Below are 13,286 nucleotides of genomic sequence, written 5' to 3'. Positions count from 1 at the left end.
CAGCATTTAAGGACCTACTCGACTGACAGCTGTCACTTCCACATCTCTGCATATTACTATACCATGTGTTAGCCACAGCCCCCAATTATGAACTTGTACGACCTCCTTCTTGACCTGCATAGTCTGAGGTTCATTCGTCCCACTGTCTGTGCTGGGTTTTACACAAAAAAGAGGTGCACAGAAGCTGTCCAAGGCAGGTGGGTGGCTGGACCAATAAGCCAAGCTTTCCTTTTCATCACAGTTCCCAGTAACCTTCCACAGCTACAGAAACCTTGCCTGGAATGCCACAACTCAAGCACCACCTCAACTGCAGGTCACCCACCAGCACCCAAGTCCCAGGGTACTTGAGTCATACATGTCTGAGCTTTGTTACAACTATTTCTGAAGATGCAGCACCCTGGTAATCACGTCTCAGGCTGCCATCCCCAAAAGCTTGTGGATTTTACTCACAATGTTTGAGGCATCAGCTGCTTTCTTTGGAGCATTTATGAGATCACTCTTCTTGTTTGCAGCAGGCTTGTTGTCCAGTATGTTCTTCTTGACCACCTTGAGATCCCTGTTCTTGCCCGGAATGTACCCATGCTTCAAGGAGATGAGAAGGGGATCAGCATTCTTCCCCTCAAACCATTCCTCTGCTTCCAGAGCTGCTTCTGGGCCAGCTGTATCAGGGTACAGATCATCCTGGAAGAGGTCCGACTGCAAGCCAGAAGAGATGAATTGGTCAGGTGCTTTGGGGCTGGAAGGCACAAGCTGGCTTCAAACCACATAACCAGCATGTAGTGCTCACCTTTCGAGGAACCGTCATGATGATGGGCTCACACTTCCTCTCATGAAGCTTGAAGAACCTTTCAAAGAAAAAGAAAAGGTATGACTTAGATGTGAAGACAGCCAGCACGCTGTGCAAAGGAAGCCTGGGTTCTGCTGCTCAGGCACAGCAGCGTACCAGGAGACAGAGGCGATGGGAAACAAGCAACCCTAAGGAGTCACAGTGGGGCTGCGCTAGGACTTGCAGGGCTATGCAAAGGCTGGAGAAAACCACCTGGGTGCGTGCAGAGCTCCCCTCTCAGGTAATGGGTGACTTCAAACGGTCGCACTTTGGCCAGGAGGGACTGTCAGCGAGGCACAGCCCACTGCTCAGATGATCGAGACAAGCACCACACCAGCAATTTACAGGTACACACTAGCTAGCCTTCTGCTCACTGCTCACATGTGTCTCCACACCCCGGTCACCCCCTGCAGTCCTGCTTTGGGCCAGTGCTACAAACTCCAACATCCTCAGCCCAGCCACCCGCGCTGCTGCTGAAATATTCATGTGCTTCAGACAAGTGCAGGCTCTGCTCCCTTTCAGAGGCTCCTGCTTTCATTAATAATCAAAGAAGCATCAAAAGGCTTCAGGGGCAACATCCAGAATGTTCCCTACTGGCCGTGTGCCAGCAGCCGTTGCAGTGACACAAAACTGCTTTCCTTAGATGCTTTCTTCCTTTGCCGTGTTTTCTGAATCACAGCTGCACTCTGGTCACTGCACTGCTGCTTTAACTACTCCCTAAATTCCTGAAAACAGCTTCCAACCTGCTTGCTGTGTACGAGCTGGAGATTGGTACTTAGGCACCACAAGTTTATCATTGATATGCTGACAGTGTAGGCTGTAACTGACCTGATGCTGTTTTCCACAGACAATGTATTCTGCTAGATATCACTCGTTCATTTTTAACAGACTCAGCCTAAGTCCCAACATATTCTGAGGTTATGCCCAGTACAAGTATCGCTTCACGTCACAGGTCCCAACAAACACTGCAGAAGCAACAGTGCGACAGAGAGGTCTTTCCAGCAGCGGGGTCCGACACCCAGGAGGCTTGGTTTGCCAGCAGGAATCACACACATAGAGGGCTCCCAGCCCCTTCCCCTCCTGCTGTACTTCTTCCTTGCCTGCAGAAAGCTGGCTGATGTGCACTGCAGGAATGTGGCTTGCACCGTCCAGGTGCAGCGGCAGAACTTTCCGTTTCTGAATGGCTGAGCTCGCGACAGGGCGGCTTGCTAAGACGGCACCACCCACCCTGACAGCCTCTCTCCTCACCTGGCAATCTCGCACTTGTTCACATCAAGGCCCCTCTTTGGCATGAACCCCATGCCCCTCTGCGGCTCTTTGCTGCTGAAGGTGTTGAGGTAGTGAACATAGGGGGATTCGTCCGTGATCTCAAAGTAGCGAATGCTGCTGTCCCCCTGCAAGAAACGAAAGGAGGACCACTCCAGTGGCTGGAGGGGCCAGTGCGCCCTGTGCCTGCGTGCCTCCTCCCTGCTAGGCTAAGCAGCCATCGGTTCCCTTCCAGGAAGGATGCCACAGAGCAATGCAGAGCTTATAGGTATTTTTTATAAGCTAAAACTTCCATTGCTTACCAGTTGAATATGTCTCATCTCGGGCTGCTCACAACAGTCGCTATCAGACAGCACACTCTGTTCTCACTACCCACATGTCATCAGCAGAACTACCATAAAGCAGATCCCTACTGTAACCCAAGTACTCTAGCTGGACAGTTTCTCAGTGATAAGTGCTGTTCTTCAAAATACTGTGGTACAGTGGCCTGAGCTTGTGCTTCAACACTGGGGGTGTCAACTTTCACATCTCCTGTGAAAAGGCTAAACTTTCTGCCACAGTCAGGCAGAAAGGCTATAAACCAGTCTCTGTTTGACTCCAGGCAATTCTACTACACTAGCATCTCTGAAACCGCAGAAGAGGTAGCAGACGTAAAAGTAGTATTTCTCATTAGCTGTTTACGAAGATGGGATTCTTGAACATACTTGTATGGATCCTCCTTTGTAATTGCTTGTTCATCTCGTCTTTGGACTTCCTATTTGTAAGAAGTCCAAAGCTGCGGCATCAGAAGTGGGCACTTTAGAACACTTAATGCCTACAAATTGCTTTTAGACAGGAGCACGTGATTGCAGCTTTCTTTTATTTAACCCCACAAAATTACAGTGAGTGTTGCTACACGCTCCATCACCTTCAAACACAAGGAGGATAACATCCTCCCACACTAATGTACAATCATTCCGGTCAACACCAACAAGAGATGTTTTGATGACAGTATCTGACTTGTTGCATTAAGAGCAGCTTTACCCAAGTAAATCCATCTCAAAGAAACATCCAATTACATACCAGACCTTCACAGGGCTGACTTCACAGGCTCTCTGTATGGTCCTGCAGAGCGAGGATCAAACCGGTTTCAGAGCAGCCTGATCTGTTTGCAGCCCTGACCGTTGCTGCAGTGCTCAATTTTTGGTTCTACCTTTCTTAGTTGAGATGCTTAGGGAACATTCCACAGGCATCATTCATTCAACAGGAGTCTCACTCTAAACACACCCAGTCATTCCAAAAGCATCTCCATACCTTGCCACACAAGTAAATAATGTTGGTATCTGGATCGTAGAATGGCAGCAGGACCCCATTGCTGGTGTCCATCTCATGAAGGGCTATTGGCTCCTCCATGTTTTTCTGGAAATAAAAAAATGCCAGTGATGTTAATGAAGAATGGAAAAGCTCATGTTAACATAGGATCAAAATTATTAACAGTTCTTTGTCACTAGTGAACACACAGCGATGTCTTCACCACCCTGAAGGATCTGTGTGTTACAATAACAAACGCCTTCGATGTTCACAAGCTTATTCATTCCCCGAGGACACTTTAATCACAAAATGCAACAAAAGCAGGACCCAAGAAAATTCACAAAGCCAAGGAAAAGATGCGACAGTCATGTTAGTGAGTGTCTTGTGCCAGTGTGATGGGATTATCGCTGTCTTGCTCTGCACATATAATGTATAGAATGAAGCAACCTTCACACAGCCACTCTGCCCTCTGTGTACAGCTTCTCAGACGCTTCAAACATGCAGCTCCCAGCTTCACCACTGCTTTTGGTGAGGCAGGGATTGGTACTCATTTCCTTTACTGAGTGAACATCCAGCCTGAATAACGGCAATACCTTCTGGCACAGGACGCTTTCACAGGAGCGGGCAGTAGATGGAAGTAGACGGAAGAAGGAATATGCTATGAATTTAGTGGGTGACTGCAGATCTGGGCTAGTAACATAACGGATGTTACAACAGCAAAGTAGTAATGCGACAGGAACCTACTGGATTCCAAAGGGCAAGCTGCCGTTCACTCATGCGGCTGAAGCCAGTTGTGAAGATGTTTCCATCAGCAAGGAAAATAGCACGCATGGGCCGGGCTCCTTCGTGGGTCTTCTCTTTCTCCTGAAAGAGATTTACAGGTTAGTCTCTAGCAATGAACAGAAGAGCCCACCTGGTGGTGGCTTCTCTTCTAGCTGCACAGAATCGCTGGCAGGACACACTGCTCTTTGCCTGATGCTTGAGGGAAGAAACCAATTACTAAACTACAAAAGAAGTGGTCATTCCTGGCTTGTTTTGGCTTTGCCTATCAGACTCTTGCAAGGTTGAAGGATGACTTTAGCAGCCATATGCAGGCTGCTAAATCTTCGCTTTGCATACACAACTTTGGAACTGTAATTATACAAAAGGATTAGATGTGGAATTACACTCCTGCAGGTTTTAAAACTGAGCCATAAAAGCCTAGTTCAAACACTAATCCCAATAAACCCAGATGAATCCTTCAACCACTGCTATCCCTTCTGTAATTTTTTCCTCACTTTGAAAGACACGACTAAATATGGTCTACGTACTAAGCAAGAAGGTTCTTTCTCTACATGCTCTTGCTAACTCTCTGGTAGAGTGAAACTCAGTTGCTTCTTTAATTATCATGCAAACTTACAGCAACAATTTCTTGTTTCCTGGGGTCAATAACTCGAACTTTTTTGTCTTTGGAAGCTGTACAGATTAGGCTGCCATTGCGATTCCAGCTCACATTGTAAATCATATCCACATGCATGTCATCCAAGTTTATGAGGGCTTCACCTGTTCCCACATTCCAGATGATGATTGCATTATCACAACCTAAAAGGGAAAATAGCAGCTCAAGTCACAACACTGGTGTATACAGAAAAAAAGCCAGCAGCAGGGAACAAGGAATAAAACCTGTTGCAGCTCGAAAGGCTCAGATGCCATCTCTTAAACACACTCTGTGCACCATCATGTACCCAGAGCCCCAGGAAACACATCCTCCCTCAAATACAGGCTCAGAGAAGGACCTGGCAGCCAGAGAAAGCACAAAACTCCTCCCTTGAAAGCACTGAGCACCTTCTCAGAGGTGCTGTAGTTGTCCCCAACAAAGGCAATTTATGTGGGAGCATTTGGGCACTGCTTCCACAGCCGGCCTCCACCCCAGCCAACGTGCTGCCTGCAGGCTGGGGGGGTGTGGTAGTGTGCCCTGGCTGCTGCTACTGCAGGAGCTTTGTGCAGGAGCTCTTGGGTCTCCACTCAGCTGCAGGGCCACAGAGCAAGAGATGCCAAGGGCAAAAAGGCAATGTTCTTACAACTCTATATGTGAGAATACTGACTGGCAGCCAGTCATTGCCTTCTCAGGTCAGAGAGGTTTGTGGCAGAAAGAGTAAAAGTGGCACGGATGGAAAATAGGCAAGTGACAGCAGGAGAAGCAGCAGAACAAAGATAAAAAAGAATGGCAGGCAGCAAACGCTGAGGTCAGCAGTTTCACAAGGACTACAACCATCAGGCAGGTGGTTTTGTTCAATGACCAGAAAGCAAGATGACAAAGAATAAAGCCTAAGATAAGATGACAGCAAAATAAAGAACGGGACTGGCAGACCAGGTAAGGGAAGGAGAGCACAATATGTGACCGAGCAATTTCTCCTCAGGCTCCAGAGGGATGAAAACATGTAACAAGGCAAGAGATAATCACTCTGAACTCCCAAAGGGCATGAAAAACCTCCAAAATCATTTTGTTGTCACCAGGAGGAACCCTAGAGACTGCAATGACCTGACAGCATCCCTTCTCCTCTGTGTTTCTTAGGAGTAATCCTGGCTGGACTGCCTGGACACACACATCTTGATGCTTGTGAGTACTGGAGTCCAAGGAAGCTACCTAAGAATAATCACCTTCTGCTTTGGTATGTTCTCACACTGAGTTTTGTTACATTAACTGCCACACGGTATGCAACTCCAAGTGTTTCTGGGGAAACTAGATCAAAACCAAACTGGTACCTCAGAAGGCAGCTATATCAGCAGAAAATACAGCTTATCTGACAGTCCAGCTGAAAGGATTGGCTTCTTTTATTGGGCTCCAACCCACAGGTCATGCTATGAAAGCCTCAGGCTGTGTTAATGGCTAGTGACTTATACATTTTATTTCCATAATGATGTGACTGTTTTTCAGTGGTCAAAAGAATCTCATTGCATGGGATGTACCAGTCAAGGAGACAATTTGGAAAGTGCTGAAAATGAAAGGCTGTGGAAGGAACAGCCAGACTCTGGAATACCTTGCAGGGATCAGTGAAAAGGAGAAACAGTTGAGCCTTTTACAAAGTATATGAAAACAGGGATGAGGAAAGTGCAAATGTAAATAGTTATCAGCAATGAAAGTTGCAGATCAAATAAAGTCTGGAACAATTTTTATACTGTAATTCATGCCTCCAGACAATTTCCTGGTTCTTGCCCCTGTAAACTGAAGAAAATAGAAGGCCAAGATAAGGAGGGGGCTGTGAGCCACGTGTCCCGGTGTTCCCAGGCACTGCCGTTAGTCTTGTGATTCACCAGCTGTAAGCAGCTAGGAAAGAAGGAAAAGGAGTCAACAAGCTCTTCTCCAAAATAGCTGGTGTGCAAGCAAAACGCAAGAGACAGATGCTTGTTGACCCTACAGCCCTGATGCACCGTACCTGCACTGAGCAGCACGTTGCGTGCCGTTGGGTGCCAAGACACAATGCCGACTCTCTTGGAATGCCCTTCTAACACTACCACCGGCTCTGTCAGGGAGAGGGTGAGTCCATTCTCAGGAATCTGCCACACCTGGAAAGGGGAAAGGAAAGATGGTTAGCCAAGGGCCATCCCCTCTGAAGAGCACGTTACTTGTTTGCTCCTGCATCATGCCACGGCAGAAGTCCGAGTTGTCACTTCTCAATGTAAACAGGAATAGAGAAGAGGGTAGGGAATCGTTCCCGGCTACCAGTAAACCTTCGGCTGATCTGTGCGTAACATCCTTCCTAGCTCACACTGCCAGCACACCACCACTGGCTACTTACACTGCAAACGCCCCATTATTGCTGTGTCCAGAGATCCACTCATCTCAGATGCTGCCTGAGAAGGATTAAAAAAAATTTGCCTTGCAGCTCCAATTCCATCTGAACAAACTGCTGTCTTTTCAATTTATGCTTGTACCTCAGAGGGACGATATCGTAGCTATCCTGGAGCCTACTTTTTGTTTCTTTAGAAATACTAGCAATTGGTTTTCTTATTATGTTTACAGCCTCCTTTCAGATGCCATTTAAATGGGGAAGAGCAGTTTGGTCCTGGCAAAGGTTAAAGCACTCCAAGTTAGCCTTGCAGAAACTACCTTCGAATGCAGCAAACTGCCTGTTCGCTTCTTGCCTGCTTCGCTACACAACCCTTCTGTTGGAACCATCTTGAGGAAAGTGCCATCAGGAGGAGGAACAGACCCCCAGGGATCACAGAGCACTGCAATTCCAGCTGTGGAGTCAGAGCAGGTTTATGCACTGAAGGAGGCGCCTTCTGCAACTGGCAGGCACCAGGGACGGGAGACACAGAACCCAACACCCCATTCCCCGAGGCAGCATCAACCCTACCAAAACCATTCCTGCAATTCCGCACTGGACAATCATCTTTGAACTGAATTTGACCTACATATAATGTATGAAAAAAATTAAATAGAAAGCCCATCAGTGAGCAATTATAGCTACCTGTAGATAGGTGGCAGCATCAGAGCACATTTGCTTCACCTTCTATTGTTTGCTTTTTCTGGAGTTAGAGAATAGGGCTTGCCAGACCCTGCCCACAATGCCCAAGCAAGCTGTCAGAGCCAGCAGATGTGAGCCGAGTGGATTTCGGAAGTGAGGCAGACAGACATGCGTGAGGGTGACATGGACTTTTGCACTAATCCCAGTTTCTCCCTTCTTGCAGGGATGGCTGCTGCTTAAATAAAACCCACTGAGATGTAAAAATTCTTAGCACATACCAGCTCACCTCTAAATAACCCTAAAACGATTTCACTTTTCACGGACGCAGCTCTCAGCGCCATCCCTCCCAACACCCTCAGCATTCCAGGAGGAATGACCTGCAACAGGCACACCACCCCAGCAGAGAATTTCTCTGCAAGGGTTGAAAAATCCCTCTTTCTCTTCCTGCCTGATGGAGCAGTGGTAGCAACAAGACAACAGAAACCGAGGCTTTTACCAGCAATCACATTTTAAAAATTGGGTGGCAAAGTGGAGCTATTCAGCCTGGAGCAGCAGGATGACGTCCCGCTCACTCCCAGTTCGACACCAGCTTTGCCAGCGACTGCAGCCACGGCACGCTCTCAGAGGACTGTGCTGAAACACAACACACCTTGCGAACTGCAACAAATCATTTCACCTGCTCGTTACACAATAAAATGGGGTTACAAAGCTGTCAATTTTTATAGAAGCAACTTTATTCTTGCCAGTCAGGGAATAAGAACCTGACAGTAGCAACATTTTAAAACATTTCTGCTGACAGGGAAACTTTAATGTCAGTCTGCTAAAACTGCACTTAATGTCATAACTGTACACAGGTGTACACACAGATGAACCACCTCCAAGCCCCTCACAATTATAAGCACTGATACAATGCTGCAGAAAACAGGTATTACCTAAACCAGTAAGAAAGTTGGAAAGAGAATATGAGAGCTGGGAGACCCCAGCAGAAGAGACAATGCAGGAGAGCCAGGGGCTCTGAAGCAGAGGTGTGGGAGGTGTCCAGCAGAGAACTGGGTGATACCAGTGCAGGGGTGGAGGATGCTCAACATGAGCAGCTCGGGTTTGACAGCTCCACCTGGCAGGCAGAGCCTGGGGCACAGCTGACATGGTGAAGAGAAACAGGAAAAACACCAAAACCACTTCTCCACTAGATGAAAAGGCCATGACAGCCAAGACTGACCTACACAAGTTGGTGTTACCCGAAGGATTAAGCAGGAAGACAGACATCTGGTTATTCCGAAGTCTTGAGGAGCCTTAAAAACGGCAAGCCTTGATGAACACAGCCATTTCTTCCCCTGAGAGAAATGGTGTGACAAAGTGGCCTGTCCCAACTCACTCAGCCTCCCTCTCTTTGTGCGGGAAGCTTTGAAAAATTGAATTCATTCACAAAAAGTCCCAAGATCAGCACAAGCTTCTGAGCCAAGCGTGACCTGCAGACAAGCCACGCGGGGACAGCAGCAGGATCAGAGCAGCTTCTACACCTGCAGCTGCAGCCAACCTTCCTCCCTGCCGAGGGGCAGCTGGAGCAAAGGGACAGGGTCCCCGAGACCCCTGTTTGTTTTGCGCTAAGCCAGGAACGGTGCAGGGATCCTTCTGTGCAAGTGCAGCTTTGTAGCAAAGTAACTTGCGTGCCAGAAAACTCCAGGACCAAGTTTAAACGTAAGCCAGTGAGTGCAGGGGGTGGAGAGGAAAGGGAGATATTAGAGGCAAAATACCAATGAAAAGGATTTTTTTAAAAGCCTCTGGAGGACAGACAGATTTTTTTTCTTTAAGGGAAAGCCCTTACAGTTTACAGCAGCTGCACACCAGTGTAATCCTCTGCAGATTACAGAAACTATTGACCTAATAATCCTGCTTGGTATTGCAAAAAAAAGATAGGAGTGTGAAAGGTCAGGGTACGCTCCCAAGCGCCCAGGCCCACTCATTCCTGCACAGGGTGGGGTGCCTGCCTTCAGCGTGGGATGAAATTAGATTCACAGGGCAAATTAAGGAACTTTCACTTTGGATGCAGGACCCAGCCTGCTGAAGGTGAGGACTCAGGATGAGTACACAAAGAAAACATTAAAATACTGCAAGATCAACTGCACATCAGTAACAGTTTGTCAAGTCTCCCACTCGTGGGGCGTTTTGGGTCGCTGGGGATTTTTTTTGTTTTGTGGGTTGTTTTTTTTTAAGTTAACATGGCTGGTTTGTTTGTGATCGAGGAAGTAAAGTCACGCCACGGTGGTGTGTAGAGGTTTGGGTCTCAGAGGAAGAGCAGGAGGGAAAGTTTTTGCACAAAGAGCATGTGAGAATGAAAATAAAACAAACTTTTTCAGCACTTTTTTTATACCCTTTATAGAGAATCAAAACTGTCTCTTCTGGCTCTGCACCAACCTGCAGAGACGATTAAGTCAATTCCTAGGAACAACATCAATTCCTATATTCACATTATATGAGGAAACAAATGAGTTTGAGCCCTGGGTTTTATCTATGTCCCTGCACTTGCATCACTGCAGGAAAAGCCACTTTGTGCATCCGTTTTTTTGTAGCTGTAAGACCGTCTCCACATCCAGCCAGTCCACATCCATCCAGCAGACATCTGAACTGTCTGCTAACAGGTTGGTGTCCCAGGTCATTGCAAGGGCTCTGGTTTAATTTTTAAAATAATCTTCTCAACCAAATGTACTCTACTCTGGCCACTATATGCAAACTCATTAATATTCACCTTCTGAGGAAGCAAATTTTCCGTATCTGAGAAAGGCTCTCTGATATCATCTACAAGCCTTTATATAATCAAACATTTACCAGATGAATTAAAGAAACCTGCAGTACATTACAGTCGCTCAACAGAATATCAAGCATGAATGTTTAAGTAGTTCCTTATTTGTTGGCACAAGAAAATAATTCTTCAAAGAGCACACCAGAAGAGGCCACAGAAGGTATCTGCGTGCCACAGTGTTATAAAGGAAGTCTTTCTGAGAGCAATTCAGAGCAGAGGAGATGGGGACTCCCTGTCCTACTCTTTGGCAGAAGGAGAAAGAAATTCGGCAAGAAACCAGCCATCGGGGCAGAGAGGCTACTGCTATTACCTACATTGCCTCTCTTGGCTGATTAGGGCTCTTGTGTTACATTGGACATATGAAGTGGGCCATGTTCTGCAAAACTGAGAACAAGGCATAAAGAGGAAATACTAAACACTTGCAGACTACAAGTATTTCATTATATCTCAAACCACTTCAAGTGAGTTCTATTTGCCAACTCAAAAGGAATGTGTTGGCTTTGCACTCCAGTTGGCAAGGGCAGGAGGGGACAGAGGCCAACACATGCCCCGAGGAATACCCAGCGTGGGATGAAGGAAGAGCATCTGCTCCTCCTCTGTGGGAGCATAGGCTTGTGAAGGCAGGTGGAGTGTTGGAGAGGTCCATTCTACTTTTTCCTCTGCCGGGATCAGACAGTGATGTGCTTATACTCACTGGTACCGTGACTTGCACAAAGGTGGTCTTGCAAGGGTGAGGTGTCCTAAATATTGCCACCCACTGTCTTTTTCTTCTCTACCTCCAAATAATTTCTGAATGCAGCAGATGTGACAGCAGAAGTAATGAGTGTATCACCTGAAACTGTCAGATCACACCTATTGAGTGCCTTTCATCAGACAAAGCTTGAGGCAGCTGCAAATAGTTAAACCTCTAAAGCTGTCCAAGCTACAAAGCTGATCAGTATCAGAAGATGTCTTCTTTCCCAGTCCCTTACTTCAACCCCTAGGCTAACGATCTCAAACACCACACTTGTTCAAGGTTTATATGCAGCTAAGAGGGTACTTCTACCTTCTACAGATCTGAGTTTTTATTTATATGAAAATGCTTCTAGCTTTTGAAAGGGCCAAGTTAACTTTCCTTGTGCAACAGGAAGACTGCAGACAGTACAAAGTTATGGCTGCAGGGAATCAGCCCTCTTCATCTCGGAGACATTGGTTAGATAGCATCTCAAAGCTATGCTCTCTCCCTCAATACATGTCTAGCCGACATTGATGAGATCTGTTGTGGCAGAAGGTAAGATCCTAAATCCTTGAGTACCAGGGCACAGATGGTCTTTAAAAACATTAACTATTTTTTTAAAAGCAGCTGGCATTTCTGCAGAAAGCCACGTGATTTCCTCTACCATGTCACTTTTTATTCATTTCACATTGGCTAATGAAGAGTTCAGTGCTGATGAGCAGCCACATATCCTTTAAAGTAAGATGAGTTTATTCAGTGACAGGCTGTTCAGGAAGCAGGACTCCAAAACCTTTATTGAAGAAAAGCAAAGAAAACAGGATGCTAAATTACCCGTGCCAGGACAGAAAAGCAATTAAAAATGGGAAGGCTCATTAGCTCATCCAGTTTGTTTCCAAATAGTCCAGGCCAGGGTTGTTCTTTGCACACTCTAGCTCTGTCCAGCTGAGTTAACAACTGTCCTAAATGATTTGGGATACATCATTTCCCATCAGCAGTTACGCGATACTTAACAGAAGATTCAACTTAAGGCTTTAGCTAGTCCTCTTTGCTTTCTTCATTGTTACTGTTGGCACTCAGCTTCACTGCATTTTAAACCTCCAGCTAACGTGCACCTAACATCTTCCAGATCACGAGTTGTGTATGCTCGTTCATTCAAGCGCAGCAAGGACTCACTTCACCTTCCCAGCAGCTTGCTCCCTTCCACTCAAGACATGGTCACACCAGCAGATACCACACACAAACACAAGCGTGCAAACTTGCAGCCAGCTACACTGTGGTGTCTGTCCACACATGTGTTGCCTCCAGGGACGGAGAAGCTCACCCCTTGCTTCAGTGAGTGCAGATAAGCAGCAACCGCAGAGCAGACAACCTCCCGTGAACCCACGCCCCACAGAGCTTGTTTGTGCAGTTGTAGGCTCAGAGTCTTGCAGTTTGTGCCTACATTAGGAGCATTTGGAGAACTTGTAATTGAACACTGTTGGTTTTTCTACATAATTCAATCCCTCTGGAGCCTCACAACATACTTCTCATTGCACTTGGATTAGAGACTTATTTTGCCTCCGAGAAGGCAGCTATGGACCTTAGATTCGCCTGCTTCTGTTGATGCTCACGTTTCAGAGACTGTTCCTTCTGACTCGCAGCCCTTCTGGATCCTGGTTTCTGGAGGAACATTCCTGCATCCTTCAAAGCTTAGCTCTAGCCCAGTAGTGAACGTTACAAACACAGAAGCCTGTTGTTTTGTTTAACATTAAATATAGTACATTTTGTTAACATGCTTCAGCTTCCAAGACTGAGAGATCACAGGCAAGAGCTGTCCCAGGATAAGCCTCTTGGGATGAATCCCCTCCCAAACATTTTAACGATGAACAGAAGCAAAGGAATTTATCTGACATGATCTATAATAAGATTTCAATATAACATTCAGCCTACAGCATTTCT

The 13,286-nt window shown here is 46.6% G+C and overlaps 1 protein-coding gene across 1 annotated transcript in view; it reads right to left on the bottom strand.

Moving 5' to 3' along the window:
* Nucleotides 1-13,286, bottom strand: part of CORO1C (coronin 1C) — a 47,174-nt gene that overhangs the window by 3,110 nt on the left and 30,778 nt on the right. The window contains exons 4-10 of the mRNA XM_064465973.1: nucleotides 6,799-6,928; nucleotides 4,782-4,963; nucleotides 4,127-4,246; nucleotides 3,386-3,490; nucleotides 2,075-2,220; nucleotides 788-845; nucleotides 451-696 (exon numbers count right to left, since the gene is read on the bottom strand). Of these exons, the coding sequence (XP_064322043.1) occupies nucleotides 451-696; nucleotides 788-845; nucleotides 2,075-2,220; nucleotides 3,386-3,490; nucleotides 4,127-4,246; nucleotides 4,782-4,963; nucleotides 6,799-6,928 (987 nt within the window). The remainder of the gene's footprint in view (nucleotides 1-450; nucleotides 697-787; nucleotides 846-2,074; nucleotides 2,221-3,385; nucleotides 3,491-4,126; nucleotides 4,247-4,781; nucleotides 4,964-6,798; nucleotides 6,929-13,286) is intronic.

The sequence above is a fragment of the Phalacrocorax carbo genome, chromosome 15 (assembly GCF_963921805.1).
Source record: "Phalacrocorax carbo chromosome 15, bPhaCar2.1, whole genome shotgun sequence".
NCBI lineage: Eukaryota > Metazoa > Chordata > Aves > Suliformes > Phalacrocoracidae > Phalacrocorax > Phalacrocorax carbo.
The sequence above is the reverse complement of the archived record's forward strand: the minus strand, read 5'-3'. Positions and strand labels throughout refer to the sequence as shown.